Source organism: Sturnira hondurensis, unplaced genomic scaffold (genome assembly GCF_014824575.4).
Source record: "Sturnira hondurensis isolate 20B ecotype Veracruz unplaced genomic scaffold, ASM1482457v3 Scaffold0019006, whole genome shotgun sequence".
NCBI lineage: Eukaryota > Metazoa > Chordata > Mammalia > Chiroptera > Phyllostomidae > Sturnira > Sturnira hondurensis.
In genome coordinates, this window is record NW_028091637.1 from 8606686 (window position 1) to 8630104 (window position 23419).

At 41.8% G+C, this 23419-nt stretch overlaps 1 protein-coding gene across 1 annotated transcript in view; it reads right to left on the bottom strand.

The window, feature by feature from the left end:
* Positions 1-313: 313 nt before the first annotated feature.
* The window catches only part of GADL1 (glutamate decarboxylase like 1), a 164263-nt gene continuing 141157 nt past the window's right edge, over positions 314-23419 (bottom strand). The window contains exon 15 of the mRNA XM_037070782.1: positions 314-1845. Within this exon, the coding sequence (XP_036926677.1) occupies positions 1672-1845 (174 nt within the window). The 3' untranslated portion in view covers positions 314-1671. The remainder of the gene's footprint in view (positions 1846-23419) is intronic.

Here is a 23419-nt window from a genome sequence, read left to right on the forward strand (position 1 = left end):
TGCCAACCGAGCCCAAATCACTTCTAAATTGTATTGATACAGCTTAGTAAAGAGGAAATGACAGGAAAGAAAACAATACTAAGCATGTACTAATGTTACTTTTTATTTCATGAAACCCAAATGAATCCAAACATTATTTCCAGGAACACTTTATAAAGATATTAAAACAAAAGGCAGTAAGAAATGCAAAACAGGGACGCAATACCTATCACCAGAAATTGAAGTAATTCTTTGACCAGTGGAGATATTAAGAAACCACATACCCCAAAATGAAAATATGGAATAAAAGCAAAGAGTACATTATCTGACTTTAACTCTACAAAGTTTAAACAGCACAAGCCAATGGTGGATTATAAAAAGGATATTGAATGTGCTAAGTCTAATATTTGAACACTGCAACCACCTGCCTTCTTAGTCAGAGTCTAATTACATTCATAATTTCACGTAGTTGAACTATGCAACCTCTGAATTGTGTTTGTCTCCTGGTCACATGAGCTTCTCCTAGAAATCTAAGAGCAGGACAAGGGACAGAAGTACTGTCACCTACTCCCCCAGGGGAAATGGAGGAGAGGTGAAAGGCCTCCTATTCCCAGATTCTCTGCTCAATATGAATCACTTAATGATCTACACCACTATTTCAAAGCTTAAGAAAGGGAATGTTGCATCACCGTGGACTTCATTCTGATTATTTTCAACACGCAGGGGGCGAGCTAAGAAATGGGCCCCTCGAGCTCAAAGAAGTACATACGTTAGAGACATATACGTCTAATATCTACGCCGAGCAGATGCCACAGTGATCCTCAGAAGTGAATTAGGACTATTGCTTTGATTCAAAGGACCACACCACGAAGTATTTGTCTTTTATTCTGATCTCTTAAGTAATTTAGAATAGATAATAGTTCATCTCAACTTTTGAGAATAAGCATTCAGCCTGCATGAAAGATAGCTCTTTTATAAAGTAAGCATCGTGTGTAGTTTCTCTTTTGAACACCAGCTTGGACATATACTTCCGATGCAGCTAAACATTTTTGCTACCAATGCCACAGCTGCATATATTTTCAAAGACTGGCTCAAGGACCCCTGAAATATTAGATATGCCTTTGTTGGCAAAACATCAGAGTGACTATGCAGTCATTATAAAGTTTCACTAAACCACTAGTTCTCAGATCTTACCTTGCCTCAGGAGCAGCTGGAGGGTTCCTTAAAACACAGAAAGAAGACTGGGTCCAACTGCCAGAGTTTCTGATTCAGGAGGTGTGGGGCGGGGCTAAGGATCTGCATATTTAACAAGTTCTCAGGTGCTGTTCATGCTGCTAGTCCAGGGACCTCACTTTGAGAAACTCTGCTTTAAACCATTGATTTATACATCCTTTAGAGAGCAATGAAAGCTTAGTCTCCAGGCACCACCTGGTACTTTCTAATCTCTTCAATTGTTTGTCCCAGGGACAGTCCTTGAGACATGCATTTTCACTTCCTCTTTCATAGCAGTTGTAATGCCCAGGCAACTAGAGTCCTTAACACTATTCATTTAGCATTTTGGTTTTGCTGGACCTGGATGGGGTGCGTTTCCTATTTCTCACCAGAAGGGCTGGAATCCCCTAAGTGCCCCAGACTGGATCTGTAGCCCTCTCTGGGACAGAACCCATGCCTCTGGGGGACCAAAAGCCATAGCTACATGTCTCTACCCAGCAGGTCTATCTCATCCAGGAGAAAGTCCATGTCTTCCTGGCTCACTTGAGGGCTGATCACCACCTGGCGGAAGAAGTTGACCTTCCCCCGGTGGGGCTGATAGCCCAGCATCAGGCTTCCCTTCTTCATCATCCTCTCCTTAATGGCTGGGGCCACCTGCATGGGTGGAGAGGATGGGCAGAGGTGAAAGACCAGAACACCAAGGCATCGCAACCCATTTTACCCAGTCATCTGACGTTTACTGGGCCTCAGCTGGTGTGGGTCCCACTCTCAGGTACACAACTAGATTGACATCATTAAAAATCTACTGAGACCTTAGGACATGGGAGGACTGATGCCAGTGCTTGGAATATATGAACTCATTTACTCTTCACAATAACCCCATGGGGAGATACCACAACTTATATTCAAACTTATAGATGAGGAAGTGGAGGTGCCTAGATTACATGAATAGCCCGAGGTCCTGTGCTCAGTAAATGGGAGAGTCGAGATTTAAAACCAGGCAGTCTCACTTAAGCCCCCACTTTGAAACCTGAACCATCCAGCAATGCTGCCTCATTCAAAACAAACCAGGTGTCCTCAGGGCTCCCAGTCTCAGGTGTCAAATGTTGTCTGAACTAAACACACAAACAAATGAACAAAAACACTCCAGTTCAGGCATCCTAAGGAAAAAAAAGTCATAGATGGGGGGTGGGGGGCGGGAAAACCACAAAATAACAGCCTTGCATTGATAGACTACCAAGATAAACACTAATAAATGTATTATGTGCAGGTCTATTTTGAAGACTGTTTATTAGTTTATTAATAGGACATGTGTGAATATAAACACTCTTGTCTGTTCTTAAGAGGTGTAAAGTTACTAATAAGATTAGAAAACCCATATTTTAAAGATTTCCAGCTAACGTGAGAGGAATGGGCGCTGATAATCTATATGCGCAAATTTCTCTAAAAGTTTCCTATTTGAAGAAATTAGTCCACTTTAAGAACCACAGGAAAAAATAAGTCCATTTTCAAATCAGCAGTATGACCACCCAAGAATGAGCTGATAAACACGTAACCTAGTGAAGTTCATTTTTGAAACGCCAACTTAAAAAAATTAAGAGTGAGCTCTTACTGGCTTGGAAATGCAAGCAAGGGTCTTCCATTTCCACTTTATTTTAACTCTAAAAGATTCTGAGCATGTCCTCCTGAATATGCGGAAAGGGAACACTGTGAGTTTCTGTTTTCATTTGCTCAGAAAGATGAGACTTAGCTAATCCAGAGGGGAGGAAGAGATCTATAAATAATACCAGGCACCGAGTGCTTTACAATTGCTTAGGTGACAGGCATAAATGTCACTTTCCCCGAGCCCCTCTCCAAGTGTTACCATCCCACACCTCTCTAGTCTTAAAACATACCTACATTTTGTCAGAAGAAATGCCAAGCTATTTTATTTGACACTTGACATCACGTTGATCAATTCCAAAGCTGATGGAAAAATAGGGTTCTAGAACTCTGGATATGGGATGGGTTGGACTTAGCCACACAGACTCGTCAAGGGATGTTCAAGGATCACTTTAACTAAGCACATTATTCCTCACGTGCTAATCTTAGACCCTAAATCTTGCAAAACATGGACTGCACTATGCCTACAACAGCAAAAGGAAACACCTATGAAGCACAATCACGTTGTCATCCTTGCAAAATACTGGAGTCCTTTTAGTCCAACGGAACATGAAGAGAAACTGTTATATGAGCGTAACAGAAAATAATTGTAGAGAACGATGAAGCCAGAGGTCAAGTTAGGGGGAAAATGTGAACCGTCTTGTTCTATAACTACCTGGAAATGTGTCACAAGTTGTATTCCAAGCTTTTTAGATTAGAAAACCAGGATTAAATAATCACTACCACCAGTCTTTTTGCAGAATTTAGTGACAAGTGTCCAGTGGATGCTGAAAGCAGGGGAGCTTGGTGGGTAATGCCATATCTGGCAGAAACACTTGGTTTTGAACGCTCCAAGCATCCTTTGGGTTTCCTTCCAAAGCACTTTATGCAAGTATCACTTGTTATCAGGATTATAAAATCTAGTGAAATTAGACATAAGCAAATGAAAGTTTATTGCAAAAAGAGAGCGCCTCCCATAAAAACTAAGTGGAATCCTTTGGAAAGGCTAGAAGGAGGGGGGCCACTAAACACTGCTGCAAGTCAGGTGTGGCAGGAGAACTGTAAATGCTTTATAAGAAAATATTCAGAGTCCAGATGACTTCTGTGCACAGATGGCTCCCCGGGTGCCTGTGCCCTCGTGCCACTTAGAGAAACCTGAGTTGGACATGACAGGTGATTTCTGAAGTGTATTTTCTGCAAGAACAGTGGAGAACCACTGATCATCAGATCTCTACCCAAGAAAAGCCTCGCTCGCTTGCTTTTCGGAAGCATGTGGAAATCTTCACTTCATAGGGGAAGGTGGAGAAAAGCCTTTCCATTAGAAGGTGGAGGAATAAAGGCACATGGAGGTGCTTTAAGTTAAAATGTCTAAGTGACGTATGTACCACATGCTTTTCTAGGACTATTTGCTTGAACTGACCAAACCTTACCTCCTTAGGCAGGAGGGTTTCTGGTGTGGATGTGAATGGGTGTGTGTGCGTGCACATACGTATGTGTATGTGCATGTATGTTCACGCATATGTCTCAACCACATGTGACTTAAACTTCTAACCCAACATTTGCTACTCACAGCTCTCAAAATCCTTGTTTTTGGTCAGAGAGCAGTGCAGCACTGTGGAGTGACTTAGGCTCCTAACTAAAGCACATTTCTTTTGTATTTAAAGAACAAGAGGCCTCTTGACATAAACGGAAGACACGGGAGAAAAACACAGTATTGCCCGTGCTGATCAATACTAGGGAGATCTGCTTCACCAGGGACAAGTATCTGGTAGGGAAATTCCAGGCTATCATTTTAGAGTTTACATAAAACTCTAACATTTTAGAGTTTACATATTTTGATTCTTCAGATTGCGTTTGGGGAATAAAAATTCCCTTCTTTTTCTTCTCTCTCCTCTTCTAGTTACTCAGGGCAAAACTGACTCTGGCTTACAGCCGATTTGAAATTTAAAACAGGCATGTTCTTGGCTCAGGTCTAATTTGCATTGTCTATTTCTGTTTGCTTTTCAATACCTCTATTCTTCCCCCAAATGATATTTTCATGCCTTATCTTTGGAGAGCATTAGAATTTTGATTCCAACTCATCAACATGTCGGAGGCTTCCATGAGGCAATCTTCAAAATAAATCCGTTCAATTGCATTTCTTGTAAGCAAACCAGAAATATCTTCTGATGTGACCAAGAAAGGTCAAAGTAAGATGGCCCCTCAATATTTCAGTACAAAGATATTTCTGATCTTTAAATTGCTGTCGTGTAAGGCCTGAGAGTGTTCTTCCACGGGCAAAACAATGGCATAAGAACAAAACTTCTTGGCCAAATTTTGTCACTGATGTTCAAAAATTATAAATAAATGACTCAATATCTATGTGACTTGGAGAACCAATTAAGTGAGGGTTTGACAACACCTCACATATTTTATGAATGTAAAATTAATTTCTAGAGGTAATTACTCCTGGGCAAGAGGGGAAGGCCTTCTTTGTCTATGAATACTTCATGGGGAAAGAAAGCCATGAGCAACACCAAGGTTGATGATCATTAAATCTCTGCCACAAATTAGACTGTGGGACTAGTGGTGCTTATTGTTAACAAATATTTTACCAGCTCCTTACAATGTGCAATCTGCCTTCACATGTCTGATCCCCGTGAACTCAAGTTAAAGCTTATTTGAACGGAACTCGTGTTTTGCGATTTAGGGACCCAGACTATTCTCATTAACTGCCAGCTCATCACCTTTGCACTTAAAACTGTATCACCCTGGAGTGATAAAACTCCAGGCACAACCCAGTGCTGGGTAACCTGGATATTCTCTTTTGCTGATCACAGCAGAGAAACGGCCCTAATCCGACAGGATGGAATCCTCATAGGGGAAAGAAAATATGCACAAACTAAATGTAAATATCCAAAGAGCATCCCTAAACGGAGCATGCATGGAGGAAAGCAATTTGGCAGGAGTGAGATTGCCTTCCGGCCCTCAATTATTTTACTGCTGGTTTTCCTTCAAATTGTAAATCAAGTTCTTTTCTCATGCCTCAGTGCACTGGTCCCTGCATCTTAAGTGGAGGGAGGTCCGGACATTTCTTTCTGGTTGCACAGGAACTTAATTGACATGTGTTCTGTAGGACTGCTGTTTCTGCCCCTTTAAATAATGTCCCAGCAATGATTTAGCCATTTAAACAGAATTTTGTTGTCACATCCCTGCAGGATGAAATAGCATTTGATATTTAAAACTTGCTTAAACCCAAGGAAAAAAATAAATGAAACAACTCTCTCATTCTGGCCAAGTATAGTAATTTGATAACAAATAACTGACCAGGTACCATAATCGCCTCTTTATGAAAATAAAATTGCAATGTCCATAAAATGGCATCTCCTTTGAAAAATGTGTTACATACTTAATGTTAACAGCAATGCATTTTTTCCCAATATATAAAGTGTTTCTCAAACTGGGAGGAAGCTTCTTTTTTCTACTGAATTGCAGGTATACTTTCATGAAATAAAATAAAAGTTACTCAAGGAAAATAAATTACTAAGTAAAAATAAAATTAAAAATACAAGCTCAAGTGTCTTCTTTTGTTTTAAAATTCAACAGTAAATTTATTGTGTTGTTAGAAACATTTCTAATAGTAACTCCCAATTTCCATGCTTTTCTTACTGCACACTGGTGTTGCCAAGTTCATGGGTCTGCATGGGGCTGGAGACCACACCTGAGCAGTGCTGGCCTCTTGGAACTCTCTCCGCTCCTTGTGGTTGTACCTCATTTGAGTCATGCATCGTCTTGTCATATCACACACTTGTTTCTGCTTACTGGCACGGTCTTCACCCCATTTTGAGTGATGTTTTGTATCCCACCATGCCACTGAGCTGCAGTTTACCCAGACATTTCCCAGTTGTTAAATCTTGGAACTGCTTCGGTCACGATGGCCTTTCAGTGAAACCATGGACCTGATCATGAAGCCTCCGCATCAGTTCTTCGAAGTCTAGTCCAAAGATTATGAGGCTAAACGGTTCAAAATGTCTGAGACTTTAGGATCTTTATACAACTGTTTCCACCCTTTGCTATGAAGGTGATACAGTCACATTTACCACCTGTAAATATGGTGGTAAATATGAGGTAGCACAGCATTCAGGGGGGCTGAGAACACATAGCCATATTTAAAGGAGGTGATCTTGGTGCAGAGAATGTCAGGGACAGCAACTACATGAGCTTCTTGTATGACTCTGGGCAGAAATACCATTCAGAGCTTCTCATGCCTCAGTGCACTGGTGGAGATAAAGTATCCAGAGAGAACTGTGATTGGCTGAATTCTCCCCTAAACCAAGAACCGTGTTCCTCAAAATCCAGAGTTGAGAGCCATCGTCTCAATTTCAGTTTAATTAATCTACATTCCATTTTCTCCAAGGAAGCAGTGACTCTGTGAGGAACAGGGGGCTAAACTACTAATAATTGGCACATCTTGTAGGTAGATCACGGGGCAGGCAGGCAAAGTAAAAACTGAAGGGTAACTTATGAGAGTTTTATTGTAATCAACATTTTTCTACGATTATGTGACCTAACAGAGAGGTATATCAAATGCAGAAAATTATTTACAATAATTTTTTATAGAGCCAATTAAAAGAGTGAGTGACTTGTTAATGTCTATATGCCTTCACTAAAATTCCTGCACCTGTTCCTCTTCCATATTCTCTAAAACAGGGCTCCTAGCCATGCCAAAGCTACTCATTGCAATACACAGTTAAGCCAAATAAACCCTGAGAAAGCAACAGGATGAGGGCGAATGCAGCTGCTATACTTGAACGTTGGTTATTCTAGGTATGGGATGGCAAACTTTATTTTTTTGTAAAGCACCAAATAATAAATACTCTAGGCTTTGTAAGTCATACAGTCTCTGTTGCAAATACTCAACTCGGCCATTGTAGCATAGAAGCAGCCTTAGACAATCTACAAACGAATGAGCAGGACTGTGTTCCAATAAAACTTTATTCAGGGACAATGAAGTTTAATATCCTATGACTTTCACGTGTCATAACATGTTAAACTGCTTTGGATTATTTTCAAACCGCATAAAGTGTTACAACCATTCATGGCTTCCAGGCTGTCCTTTGTACATCACTTACCAACTCCCTGGTCAAAATGGAAACACATATTATGATACGTAAAACATATCCTCTCAAAGGAAAAACTACATGGAAAATTATGTTCATTGGGCTTCTTTCAGAAAGTCTGCATTGAGCCAAGAAAGGACAAAGTCTCCTTGACCCTCCTTCAGCAGAGCACGAAACCAGAGCCGTGGATGGGTGAGCAGAGTCACCCACGGCTTTCCTCCAACACTGCGATTCTCGAACAATCACGAAACATAACCTGCTCTATGCTTTCTTCCCCACTAATCTGGGTGCCGACTAAGCCCCATCCCCCATGTTAGCTTGGGGAAGGTTCTCCTGAATAGACTATTAAAATCTAGCTCATGAAAGAGTTGGGGTGAAATATTTACACTTTGTACCTGGCACCCCACCAAAACTGTTTCTGAGACTTGTAATAAGCTACATTACTCATTTCTCCATTAAGTCGCTGATTTTTTTTGTAAAGTTGAGGGACATCTCAGACTTTATGAGGCCAGATAGAGGTATAATGTGGATCCAAGGTGGGCGGGGGGAGCAATAATTCTTATGCCCAGAATTCAGGGCATAAACAGCCTCAAGGGCCAGGGCTTGAACAGAAGAATTACAGCTCAAGAGAACAATTAGCATGCTTAAGGCCCTCGGAGGTCTGGAATGGGCTCCTCAGGTTCCTTCCTTCTGAGAAGGGTGCTGTGGTGGTTTAGGAATCGAAGACTTCTTTATCCCAGTGAGCTAGCCAGGCAGTCCACACAGGCTGCCGGCCAATTAGCCCCTGAGAAAAGCTACCCTGGAGAGCGTGCCCTTTTCTTCAGACAGAGAAAACTGGACATATGAGACAGGATTCAATTTCTTCATCTGCTCATTAATTTTCTCTGATATGTATCTCCATCAATAAGGCAACACCATGTCCTTTCCTGAACCAGTGACTGGAAGGTCAACAGAACAATCAAAATGGATCATGAAGTCTAAACACAGTTGCATATGTTTTCCTTTTAGCACCAATTTTTAAAGAAAGTATGTTCTCCAGTGGAAAAGGGTATTTCACCAATTTCTCACTCTGAAAGAGCTCAACAATATGCCACATATAGGAACTTCCTAAAACATACATGAGCATTTTTATCTTTGAACCAGTTTTCTGGGTTTCCTCCGACTGTAAGTGATGAACGGCTCTTCTGTTACAGGTGCAAACTCAGGAGAGTTGCAATGGGTTTTGAACTCGGCTGAACAGACATCCTCCAGTTTGTAGCCCCTGTCCTGTCCCGGGCAGTTGTTGCTCAAGGAACAGCCAGAGGAAGAAAACATTGCTTATGGCGTAGGAACAGTACAGTCCCAAGGAGAAAGTTATTTATTTACCCTTATATAAAAAGGTTTTTGTGGTAATGGTTAGCTTTACCTCTTTAAAATGTAGTACATGCATTGTCTTACTTGATTCAAAAGATACAGTTGTTACCTCACAGCACAGAAACTTTTCCTTTGTATTTCCGAATACATGTGAGTAGTTTTTCTCTTGCCCCAAATGTGGTATTCCATGTAGTATAGATGTTCTTATATAGATATAAGAATAAATACACATTTTTTGGAAATAAATTCTGTTTTGGGGGGAGGGTTCTCCCCTCTGTATCAGTTCATGTTGTACTGATACAACATGAATGAATCTCCATCATGCCAAGTGCAAGAAGCCTGACTGGCTTCTTAATAAAGGCTACTTAACACATGATTCCATCTATGTGGCATTCTGGGAAGGGCAAAACCATGTGAAATTTTCTTTCCTTATTTTTTCAAATAAGTTTTCAACCTCTTGCTCTTCTTCTTCTTCTGGCACCCCTATGATTCAGATGTTAGTAGATTTAAAGTTGTCCCAGAGGTTCCTAAGCCTATCCTCATTTTTTTACTTTTTTCTTTCTGCTGTTCTGATGGAATGCTTTTTCCTTCCTTGTGTTCCAAATCATTGGCTTGATTCTTGGCCTCATCCTCTGCACTGTTGATTCCCTGTAGATTTTTCTTTATTTCACTTAGTGTGACCTTCATTTCTTCCTCTTTTTTTTGGGGGGGGAGGGTGCTGTACTCAATGAGTTCTTTGAGCGTCCTGATCACCAGTGTTTTGAACTCTGCATCTGCTAGACTGGTTATTTCCATTTTCTTTCGGGTTTTTTTTTCTGGAGTTTTATTCCATTCTTTCATTTGAGCCATATTTCTTAGTCTCCTCAATTTGGCAGGCTCCCTGTGTTTGTTTTGTGTATTAGATGGAACTGCTTTGACTCCCTGTCTCAGAAAAGGCACCCATCTGGAAGAATGTGGCTTCTGTAAATCCTTGGTCATTAGATTTACACACAGCTTGATTTTCTGACAGTTCTGGGTGTCATTTCTTTTGGGATACAGTTGTAATTCTCTCTGTGGTTGCCTGAGGAGGTGAAGTATTTGTACCTACACCTCCATCTTGACCAGAGTATTAATTTCTTAAAGTGATTTTGTTCTTAATCAACTTACATTCATACCTGGTCTTTTATTACACGACTTCATTGTTATCTCTTGAGACATGAGCATTTCAAAGTGTTGTGAAAACATAAGTTGTAATTTATTGTTTCTCCCTGAAGCATCTTAATTGTATTTAAATAATTCTGAGAGGTTGTGAGTTAGCAGCTTTAGAAATTCAATCTTGTACCTCATGTATGCCACTTCTTTATTAATCTTCTGTGTAAGTTCCAAGTTTTTCCCAACACTGACAAAGTAAACTTCTTTTCTCCTTTAAAAAGAAAGACAGTTGTTGATCATCCTGACAGTTTGGCTGGTGGCAGGACGGGGGTGAGGTGAGAAGCTTTCCATTGAAATATATTGTGTGCAGGGGCGTTTCCATTGTATGAAATATCTATGTGTTGTGTAAAGTATTTTGTAAGTAAGTGTAAGTATATTTGAGAATGCAGAAATATTTTATAAGTTAAAATTGACTTCTTTGGATACGTGAAAAGGTCATATACTGAAAAGGTCACTTGTCCCCATATTCATGAGCTTGTTCCAAAACTGGACAGTCTCCTTGTGTTGTCCAGCCATTTTTATCAAAGGAACATTGAAGAGCATGATTAGGTGCTTCCCAAATATGCCGGAAGGTATAAGTCACCAGGATTCAGGCCCCGAACCAGAGCAACCAAATTTGAAGCTCAAGGAGACAGGCTTGGTGGTCTACGTACTTACCAAGCACCCTAAGTTTTTGCTATTGTGATGCAACTTTGCAAACAGGAAGAATCACAGTCCCTTAACTAGCACTTTGGAAGGACTGATGGTGGGGTGGGAGGTGAGTGGCATTTTAGACAGGAAAAACAGTTTCCAGGGAGGAGGGGCATGGAGATTGTGGCCCTCTCTTCTCAAATTGCTTATATTAATTTTACAGTAAAACAAGCCAGTGACCTTCAAAGAAGACACCAGCCAACATTTCTGCTGATTGTAAAACCCAATAAAGTGTTCAACACACTCACCCAGGGCTCAGGAAACAATAAACCTTTTTGTTTTGATTGCTCAAAGGATCAATTTGCTTCTTTCAATATACAGGATCTGGCACAAATAATGCCCTTTTTTAATTACAACATCTTTTATTACAAAATCATAAGCATGTAATTCTGCAACAGAATATCACACTCAAGCACACCATATGCCATTTTAGGTGAAATGTTCAAATGGCCGTCTATCTCGTGCAAGACATTCACGTCCCCTCCCAACCACACTCAGGTAAAGCCTTGCTTCTGCTGAATCCCGTGTTTCCTGTTATCCTCACCTGCCCAATTCTGCTCTTACTCCTTTACCCATTTCCCCTGGCATCTGCCTTCCTATAATGCAGAAGTGACCTGCATTGGTATAAGCCTCCCAAGCTTTACTTATGTAAAATTGGTGGCCTATTGCCTATGAAATCATATGCAGCTAAGACATTATTTCAGCTTGGCAAAACATGGAGAAATAGGCTGTCCTTTGACTGGACATACCTTTTCTCAAATACAGATTTTTAGCCTTATTTTCCTCCAAAAGATATCTCAAAATCAGGCATGCACAAAAAGACAAGCGCTCTAACTTAGAAGAACTGCCCTGTTTCATTTACCCTTTCGGATGCAGAGGAGCAAAACCACAAAAAACAAAGTTTCAAATCCCAGCAAGACAAAAGAACACAGCTTCACAGTTGGTGTTTACAGCATAGAAATGCCGATGACAGCAATTCCAATAAACCTAATGCCGGCCGTATATTCAAGGCAGCTGAAACGAACAGTCGTGAAAATAAACCAAACTGAACCGAAAGCTTTAGCTGAAGAATGGACACAATAAACGTTTTACACACTCTATAAAACAAAAATTTAATGCTCAATTGTGTCATAGCCGCCATCTGAGCTCATAGTTCTTCAGTAACTGTTGTGGGCCAACTCCCAAATTTTAGCCGAGGTTGGGAAATCCCTATATTGTTCCTTAATGTGACAGGTAATTGGAAATTTTCAGCTCCAGGAAGCACCCCCTCTCTAGGGGCATGTGGAAAGGAGTCTAAGCGTTTTTGAGTTATTGCAATGACGTCAGGGTGCTATTCGCATTTATGTCTGAAGGTCAAAGGTACCAAACATTTCACACAAGGCTTACAGTCATCCTGCCCAGGGGAGACTTCTGTTGCCCCAAAATGTCACTGTGCTCCTGTTGGAAAACACTGACTAGGATCCCCATGTGCTCAGAGAAACCTCCTGTACTTTGTCCTGACACTTTTGGATCTTTTCAGTGTTTCTCATGAGTTATTACCCTTGCTTTGGTCCAGAAGGATTGACTAAATGGATGGGTGAGCCAGGTAAACGGGATCCTGAGCAACTAACAGGACTGTTCTGTTGCTTCCCTTTGATTCTTTTTTGTTATTGTTTTATTTTTACTTCTCCATCTTCACTGAGGTATGGCTGACCAATAGAAATGGTACGCATTTACAGTGCACAATATGATATTTCTATAGGCGCATGCATTGTGAAATGGTTCCTCAAAGGCTCTTGGCATATTCAGCGAGCATCTCTCAGTCTGAGAAGAGAACATGGGGCAATCCCAGGTTTCTGTCTAGGTCCTCTGGACAGTGGTCCAACATTTCTAAATGCTGCACCTGGCCGTTTTAGCTGGGACACAAGGTGGAGGCCCTCGAGGTGGTCCCAGCACGATGCCCACTGCCGCGGGTGGATCAGATTCCCTTATTTTCAGCCTCACAGATGCCGCACTCACAGCTCAGCCACACACTCTGAGAGAGAAGCATTCTAAAGAGGGTGAAAATTCTGATTCCTTTTCCCACAGGTTTTCTCAGGGCAACTTTCCAGAGAATCCTATTCCCTCCCACTTTTTTGGCAGTGGGCAATTAGCAGCTGGAACTCTGGCTTTGGACTCATTCCATGCCAACAAGCCTCTCACAGCCCAGGAGGCTCCTTGGGGCATGCGCGCCAAACCCCGACGGTGGCTCAGGCACAGGTGCGGGAGCCGGTCCTGGTGCTGGCGCAGCAATAATTTTAAGGTGCCAAAACTGCATATTAGGCTTGGGAGGCTTAGTTTCCTGAGTCGCAGAATTATGGTTTTATACTAGATTCTGAGGCCTAACAAAAAGGAAGCGATCCCATGGTTTATGCTGCTCTGGCCCGAGAGGGCTTGCTCCACACGGTCTGCCAAGGAATGCACCTCAGTGAGGCCCCCCAGCCCAAACCCACCCTCCTGCCACTGCCTACTCGCACCCACCGCCTTCATCCCTGCCTTGTTTATAGTTTTTTGCACTGGTTATTCTCTTTCAGGGCAAACTGAAGTTGAAATGGTCTTTTTTGCCCTTTGTGGGTTAAATACAGATTCTCACTGCCTCTCTAGCAGTGAGTTTGCGTGCACAAAACCTACACCCACCTTTCCCTATGGCTTTTCTTTAAACCCCTATGTAGAGCAGTTTTCATGTCATTTCATATCATTTCCCTTCTTTATTTAGCTCCAGTGCATCCTAAAATGCCTGGTGTTGCAACCCCAGAGGCACAACCTGAGCTTTTAAAGTCACATACTTCATGTAGCTTGCTTTACTTTTTTTTTTAACCAAATCAAAGAGAGCTACCATGAGGATATTTAAAAATACTTATTGTTCCTGTACTACTCATAAAAATATTGAGAAAATGTTAACTATCGGGTGTTCCTCACTGAAATCTGCATAAATACTTGTAAAGAGTTTTCTTTCTTTCTTTTTCTTTCCTTTTTTAAAATAATGAATACTGTTAATATTAAGCTACAGTGTTTAGGTTTGCACATTTCAAGCAAATTAACAAAAGGAAATTATATATTCGTCCTTATATAATAAAGGATCCTTCAACACTCTTTTACCTACTACCTAAAACCGGAAGCTGCCTTTTCCTCCAAGTCTTGGTGTCCCTATTGTGTCCCAGGGGCTACAGGCTACAGCGGCTGCAGAGCGGGGAGGGGCTGCCCCGGGGGTTGAGAAGGAGGCAAGCGAGTCAGGGCCCTTCTTGGCCTAAATCCAGCTGCACTTTACCTGTCCTACAGACTGTGGTTCTCTGTAGGAGTTTGACCAAAAGGGCCCTGCCATTGAGAAAGACCGTACTGAAATTAGATCGGCAATGTATTTAGTATTATTATTCAAGGTCTATCATTTTGGAATACCAGAAAAACACTTTCCACGTGACCAGTCTAAAGGAAGCAAGGGGCTCTGGTAGTCTGCCATTCTTGACAGAGCTAGAAAATAAGAGTCACGAGAAGCAGGCTGCTTTGCTAAACCAATATGTACAATGTGATGGCCCCACACACGCATATATTGTGAAATGGTTCCTCAAAGATTCTTGACATGTTCAAAAAGTGTGAGAGCTCTGGCTGGTGTAGCTCAGTGGATTGAGTGCAGACCTGCGTGCGAACTAGAGGATCTCGATTCGATTCCCAGTCAGGGCACATGCCTGGGTTGCAAGCCAGTTCCCAGCAGGGGACAGACCAGAGGCAACCATACATTGATGTTTCTCTCCCTCTCTTCTTCCCCTCCCCTCTGAATATAAATAAATAAAATTTTTAAAAAAGCATGAGAGAAGAACATGGGTCAGCCTCAGGTTTCTTTCTAGGTTTTAAGCTTCTTCTGGTGAAGAGTTAAAGATATGCCATGAATTGTCATGTTCAAGTAGAGTAATAATAAATACTAAATGTTAATTTTACAAACTGAACGGCAACTCTGCCATACCACTGTCCGACAGAAGGGCTCTTTCGCTTCTCGTGGGTAGTTGCTATTCCATTCCTGTGCTCTTCCACCAGGAAGGCCTCAGGGTTTCCACTTACCCACTGGTCATTTGAATATGTTCCTTCTGTGAACTGCTTGCTCATGTGCATTGCCAATTTTAAGTGATCATCTTTCTCTTTTTTTACTGATTTAGAAGGACCCCTATGATTAACAACATTATCTGATTGTTTTTCATGTTACAAGTTCTTCATCTGCTTTTAATTTTGTTTCTAGTTATTTCGTGTACAGTTTTAATATCTATATAATTAGACCAATCAATTACACACATGCATTTTTCAACATTAGTGTCATACTTAGAAAGCGTTATCTACCCCAAGATTAAATAAATATTTGTTTCTTTCTGATTTGATTTCGACGCAAAACTTTCAATGCGTTTGAATATTCTATGTGTATCTGGCATAGATTAGAGGTACTCTCCCCATACTCCACATTTAACCAGCAGTCTCAACACCTCTGATGCAACATGCCTCTCTTTCCCCAGCATGTACGGGGAACAGGTATGATTCCTGTGAACACTTGGGCCTCACCCTCCTTTCCTGTAAGGTTCCTATGTCTGTTCTTTGAATAATCCAAGCTGTTTTCTTTATTGTAGTCTAGAAACTACTACAGAGCTCGAGAGGGGAATCCCCTTGTTAGCAGTTGTCCTGTTCAAAATGTTCTTACCTACCGCCACCCACTTATTCTCTTAGATGGTATCTAGAAACACTTCGGCAAGTTTTTAAAAACCTTCTGTTCATATGATTAGAATTATATTAAGCCTGTATTAATCAGGGCAAATTAATCTTCTCATCTCAAATTAATGGTGTTTTTCAGTTTCTAAATGAGGTGGTTTTTTAAAAAAATACAGCTGCTATTTCTTTGACACTCCCCTTTTCTTTCGGAGAATTGAATTCAGAATTGAATTGGATCGTATTTGCGGCAGGTTCATTAGCATTCAAAGGCAGTGGACACTGCGTGGCCTCCAGAGTGAGGCGGTGTCCAACGAGTTTTCAGGAACGCTCGCTTTTTGAGTCCCGCTGTCCTGAGCCCACCATGCTCTGATGGATGCCAGGCTACATGGCGAGGCCTCATGTGGGTGCTCTGGTTGGCAGTCCCAAAGGAGGTCCCAGACAAGGGCCGACATCAGCCAGCAAAGATGAGAGCGAAGACGCACCGGGAAGAGCTCGGTTCCGATCATTCCCAGACTTGGCTCCAGATGCGCTCCCCCCTCCGTGCGGTCTGCATCGAACCCACAGAGTCGGTGAGCGAAATGAAATGGCTGTTTAAAGCTGCCACATTGGGAGTAACTTGCAAAACAGAAAATGTCACTGGAACATTAGAGGTTTCTGTGGCCTTAAAACTTGAGAGTTTTAGAACCAGAGGATCGCGGTTCAATTCCCAGTCAGGGCACATGCCTGGGTTGCAGGCCACTCCCTGGCAGGGGACACACGATACATTGTGTGTCCTCGGCAGAGGCAACCATACATTGATATTTCTCTCCCTCTCTCCTTCCCTTCCCCTCTAAAGATAAATAAATAAAATATTTTTTAAAAAAAACTTGAGAGTTTTCTTCTATTGCTACATACTTTAATTCTTGTATACTTAATGTATTTTTTTCCTGCTGTGGTGGTGAAATTATTCTGACTAATAAGCTGCCTTCTGATATAAATTTCAACTCTCTAGCTCCTAGTTGCTTACTCTTTCTGTAAGACAAAACCCTTGTTCAGATATTCAATTTTGTACATCTACTACAGCAAGTCTCCTTTTGTAGAAAAAACTTTGTCTACAAAAAGTTTTTTTATTTGATGTCCTTGGGTTTTATAGACACCCAATGACACAATCTAAAATGAACACATCTGGATCTTCTCCTCTTCAATATTTAAAGCCAACGTCTTTGTCTGGTCATCACATTCACTGGCGCTCCCAGAACAACATTAAATCACAGCACCACAGACAGAGGCTCCTAATTTGTTACTGAGCTTAATGAGAAGGCTCTTCGTGCTTAATAATATGCATATTCATCTTACACATCACATAAGCAAACAAAAGCATATACCCATGAGATAACCTCTGAGCCTTAACATTAATTTTGAAAGTGGTTCAACATGTGTACTTTAAAAAAATCATGTCTTTTTCTTTCTTGCTCCATAATTTTGAATTCCTCTCTTGACTCACTTGTTCAGAGACAGGTAGAAAGCGATGAAATTGCTTTTTAAAACTTGCTTTTGCTTAGCTTTTGAAATAATGAAGTTCTGCTGAATGGAGCACTAAAAATGGAAGCCGAACAACAATGTCGTGTGCTCTGCTGGCCGGCTAATCCATCTCCTCAGACAGTTTTTCGAAGTCCAAAAACGCTCCTTAAATTAAGTTTTTCAACCTGTACGAGTGGATTATTGTGTGGCTTCCCGAAATAATCCTCTCAGCTTTTAACACAGTGCTGACCCAGTTTGGGGAACTATCTTTAATATCTTGTTCTGCTCTGCTGACCTCTGGGCAGAATAGCCAGAAATATCTGCATTTAACAGACAACTTTCATCTCTGGGCTCACAAAAGGGTTCGCTTGCTTTAAAAAGGAAATTGAAACTTGTATCGCAAGATGGCCTTTTAGGTGATTTTTACTTTCCATTTTAGAACCCCGACAAATACAAGGCAGAGATCTGGAATAAATGAAGTGCCTCAAACTAGTGCGTAAATCAAAGCTGTTGACCAGACCTGCGTTGTGCCTCACTGCTGATTATTTGTCAAGTCATAGGCACTCGCCCCAGAAAGCAAAGCAGAAACACATGTGTGGCAGATGAGGCGAGGCTGGGTTGCCAGAACTAAACACAGAACAATAACCCACCCAGAGGAAGAACGAGAGGGTGACGTGCTCACACAGAGCAATAACTCTGAGATTTTATAACACACGCTGGTTACCTAAGTGCTAGTTAAGAGGATGGATGCCTTCTAGTGGGCAGATGGGGGATTGATTGCAATGGCCTGTGGTAGATTTTGTTATGTTGTCAATTATTCAAATGTGCCCCTTGCTGTCAAGAGTATGCGTCTGTGCCTTTGCCTGGTAACCTGCAGTGGCTCCTTATAGCAGGAGTGAGTGTGTGTCACCGTTCCATTGTCATGCGACCGATCTGAGAGCAAAGTTTAAGAGCTGTTGTGTGTTTCTCCCAATCCTTTTCTGCTTTCCCTTTGTTGTGAGGGTGCTATGTCCCAGAGGCGGCTCCACCTTCAGCGCGGGGGCAGGCCTGAGACCAGAGAGCAGCAGGACACAGCTGCTACTGACCCTCGGTAAACAGGAAATGTGATTTAAAAAAATAAGCAAACCTTCATCATCATAAATCACTGAGATTGTGAGGGGAGAACAGGGCACTCATTTGTTGCTATTGTATAACTAAGTGAAACCTAATTAATATGATACAAACTAAGGTGTATTAGGTTAGGCCTTGGGATGAGTTCAGCTTTAGAGCAACCTGGGGAACTCCTGTTAGTTTGCAAGTTTGACTTTAATCTCCTGTGAGTTATCGACGGAAGACTAAAGCCCTCAGCCCTGAGGGTATCATGCACTTAGATTTTCACAGGCAAAGTCAAGGCGACAACTTGATGATATTAAACTACTAGTCAATGAGTATCTACCATCATAAAAGTGGTTTAGTCATACAGAGAGGTAGTATTGATCTCTAGCACAGGAATTAGCAAACATTTTCTTTAAAGGGCCAGACAATAAGTATTTTAGACTTTGAAGGCCATGCATTGTCTCTTGCAACTACTTAGGTTGTGAGTAAAACCACCATAGATAATAGAAAACACATGAGCATGGCTGTGTTCGATATAACTTTATTTACAAAAACAGCCAATGAGCTGAATTTGGTCAGCAAGTGACTCCTGCTATAGCATAAGAAAACATAAAAACATATACAGACAAAAGAAAAAAATCCTAAAAACAGGCCTAATGATTTACAACCATGTTGATATTGTTTTAAGATTAAAAGTTACCCAGTAGACATTGAAGGGCATTGGATAATTTCATGGTTTTCCCATATGCAAAATACAGATAATAAAAGCCACTTCATAAGACAGGAATAAATTAAGATGAAATATAAAGTGCTGGTAAGAATAATTCTTGACATAATTGACCACATTTTTCTCCCTATAAATTAAATGCCACCAGAGAAAAATAGATCTAATTTTCTGCCTGATTTAACATTTTAAATTTACTTTCTGGTCCTCCTCTTGGAGTCCCAAAATAGTAAAATACCCTCCCCTCTATTCTTTCCATCCCCTCTTTGCCGAAATAAGACCAACATCATTAACGACCACGTGAAGTCTTTTCTGTTCATGAGATGGGTTATCTGATGTGCCTCACATCTATCATAGTTCCCTCATCAAAAAACCAAGGTAGGTATGAATACCTTCCTCCTGAAGTGGTATAAAAATAAAGATAAAAATAGTCCTGTGTAAAATTTGTATATATGCTTAAGGAGACTTCTACCTTATTCATAGGAGAATTTTAAGGCAAGTGAAATTGCTCTGAGGTGCAATATAGCTGTGTACTTAAGTAAACATGTAGGGAAGAGAGTAGAGAACAGAGAAGTGAGTTAGGGTTCACTTAATCCTAGCATTCAAATGGTCCTAGGGGTGAGTGGAGACAGTGGCATTAGCACCAGGCCTTGGGCCACACTGTCCTGTGTTTCTGGAATGGGGAAAAATTGCTTTGGAATCACCTGGAGATGCTTGTTACATTACAGATTTTAGGACATCACTCATTGCAGATTTAGCGTACCTCCATTCTCTAAGAAGTTGGGTCTGGAAATAGAATATTTACCAAAGTTTTCCTATGATTCGGATAGGAAGCCTTCAAATAAGGGAACCACCTTGTTAAAGGAACATGAAGTTCCTGAGAGATGCAGTCACCACCATTGGCACTTTCACGGAGGCATGGGAAATAGCATCAGGGCAAATCCCGTCGGGCAATAAGGTGGCCAGGTGGGCTCACATTTCTTGCAAGGAGCTTCTTTCTCTTTATACTCTGTACTTCCTTCTCACTTGAAAACAGTATCTAGTCCTGAGTCATCTGACTTTTCACACTCAAGACACCAGGCAATAAAAATGAGGTATAATTTTAGGATGCAAGGAAAAAATGCCATTCAAATAATTGCTAATAAAATTGCCATTCATCTATTTGGACAAAAAAAGAACTGGATCTATCCCATGTACAAAAACCACTTTCTATAAACTCTGTGTTGTATTTTGGTGCTCCTGGGGCCCAGCCATGCAGGGGAGTGAAAAGGAAATAGTGTGAGTGTGAGTGTGAGCACTAGGCAGCAGGGCACTAAGGGTACTAAAAACTCCCACAGTGGAAGGATGTAATTTAGGCCAGGAATTCTCCTCCGTTCTTCGTCCTCACTGGGCCTTTTTGGTGTCTTGGAAAATTACAGCAGCTATATAAGGACATCGCTACACCACGGCACTTTCAGGGTCCTGCATTTTTCTCGTTGCCCCTCAGATGACTTTTATTATCGGAGGCCGGAGCTAAGCCTGGCACGTGAAGCATCTCATCGGTTTGAACCGGGCTCTATGCTGTTCATGCTGACAGCCAAATGATCACAAGTNTAAACTCTGTGTTGTATTTTGGTGCTCCTGGGGCCCAGCCATGCAGGGGAGTGAAAAGGAAATAGTGTGAGTGTGAGTGTGAGCACTAGGCAGCAGGGCACTAAGGGTACTAAAAACTCCCACAGTGGAAGGATGTAATTTAGGCCAGGAATTCTCCTCCGTTCTTCGTCCTCACTGGGCCTTTTTGGTGTCTTGGAAAATTACAGCAGCTATATAAGGACATCGCTACACCATGGCACTTTCAGGGTCCTGCATTTTTCTCTTTGCCCCTCAGATGACTTTTATTATCGGAGGCCGGAGCTAAGCCTGGCACGTGAAGCATCTCATCGGTTTGAATCGGGCTCTATGCTGTTCATGTTGACAGCCAAATGATCACAAGTGGAACCAGGCCATCGACGCCCCCCCCCCCCCCCCCAGGGATCTGAGCACCCAACCCATTAGGCCGTCGAAAAGTTTTTCCTTTGCCCTGGAGCTGCCTCCAGACCTCAAACATGTTATGAAAAAATTCAGTCTACTTGGCTACCGACAATAATATATTAGCTTCATACATAGCTGTCAAAATGAGGGCGGACATGTTTAACTGTCTAAATAATCCAGCAGAAAGGAGAGGAGGGAGTGAGAAAACTGTGAAATTAGGTACAATCTGAGACAAAACACACTTAGTAATTCCAGTAAAGCATAAATTGATGTCTATTCATACATTGGACAGTTTTACAGCATCCTCAAATCTAGTTTCTTTTTGAAAGACAATCTCCAGTATCTTTTGTGAATCAAATGCACTTTTTTTAATATTTTAAAAGAACATTAATGTACCCTTTCCTTTGTGACGAGGACTCTAGCCGTGGCCATATCTAAGGGAACGTGGCCCAAGGATTTGCATACGGGGGCACAGGGTTTACGCATTTCCACCGGCCTGTCATATTCTGTAATACTTTCTATGCATTCCCCATCTGTCCACCCGACTCACCGAACGTGGACTTCAGTTTCTGTCAGAATTGTGGCCTGCGGTTTGAACTGATTGTCTTCACCAGGAAGGTAAAATGAATTTGTTCCTGATTCACAGCACCAGCTGGTTCACTGGGGCCACTAATGATGGGTCTAGCAAAGCTTCCTGTCAATCATACACAAGTGCTTCCTGTCAAAACCACCGGTAAAATACTGACGAGAATGGCCTGCAGAAGAAGTTTAACAATATGCAGACCTAATCACTCATTGCATAATGAAAGGTTCAGTCACTCCCAAAGCCAGAGAAAGGGAATTAGGTCAGTCACAGAGGGGTGGCTGGCTACGGGTTCTCCCCTTCTTCCAGGACCAAAGCAATGTGGCACAGAGACCATGGATTGATTTGGAACACCATCTAGTGAAGGATTTGAGGAAGTGCATGAACACAGAAATAGACCAAGTTGAATTCTGATTCAATTGATTAAACACTTTCTTTCAGACCACTTCAAATGGGTCTGAAATAATGACAGTATTATTATTTTCTTAAGTTAGGGCAAAACCAAAACAGAGTGATCGGGGTGTAACCACATGTAGCAGATTACATTGCCTGCTTCTTGGGATAGCCTCGCCAGGTTCCTCTCTCAGCACTTCCCCACTGACTGCAGGAAGGATGTAGGAAAGGGCCCACAGAGGGCCCCTATTGATCAAGCACCTGCCTGATCAATAGGCAAGTTCTGCCCAAAAGCAAGCACCTGGGAAGGGCACCAAAGGCTCTGGGAAGAATGATATCCGGGCACCAGATTCTCAGACATGCATCTATCAGCCGCGGTGTTTTCACTTAAACAGTATACGTGTCAGAGGCCTTACTATCAAAAAGCTAAACATTTTTCTGGAACTCAATAGCTTTTATTGCCAGAAAAACCAGTTCCAACAGTACCTATTTCACAGTGTGCTGCACAGGAAAAGCACTCGATAAATATGACGTTCAACAACTAGAGGTGGCCGCTAGAATTTTTAGCCGGGGAAGAAAGTGGAATATAATTCAACCATCAAGCGTTGACTTCTTCTGTACAGAACTATGCCATTCATTCCTTCCTTCCTTTGGAACATCTCCACTCCACATTTCAATGTCAACTTCCCTCACCGCACTGATCTATGTGCTCTTGGCATTGAATAAATGTTCTGTGGCTGTCTCTAAATTTCCCATGGTGGTGGGGGGAGAGAAAAGAAAGGAAAACCAATAACAACCCCCAAGGTCAACATTATGGTACTTTTACTATAACCAGCGATCGATAGTTTCTGATGAATCTTCATTCATCTTAGTTTGCCTTTCAGCAATCCTCTCTTCACCCTTCTTGCTGGCTTTGCCACTTCTAGCTATAGCTCCGGTTACACAGTGAGTACTCCATTTGGGGCGTCACCGTTTCTGTGAGTAACTGAGGGTAGTAGCCACTCTAAATGAAAGCAAGTGCTGTATTTGTGTTGCTCGTGTGGCTCGGTTTTCCTTTTTAGGGGGAGAAAGCAAACCCCCCTCAGGTCTCCAAGCCTCAAAGAGAGGCCACTGGAAAGGTAGGGGCCTTCCATCACACCTCCATCTTCTCTCCCTCCAATCAGGAGAAAAGAAGACCAGACAGAATGCTGGGTGGCCCCCTCTCTTTCTCCTTCTGATGCTTCCACTGCTTGACAAATGGCTAAT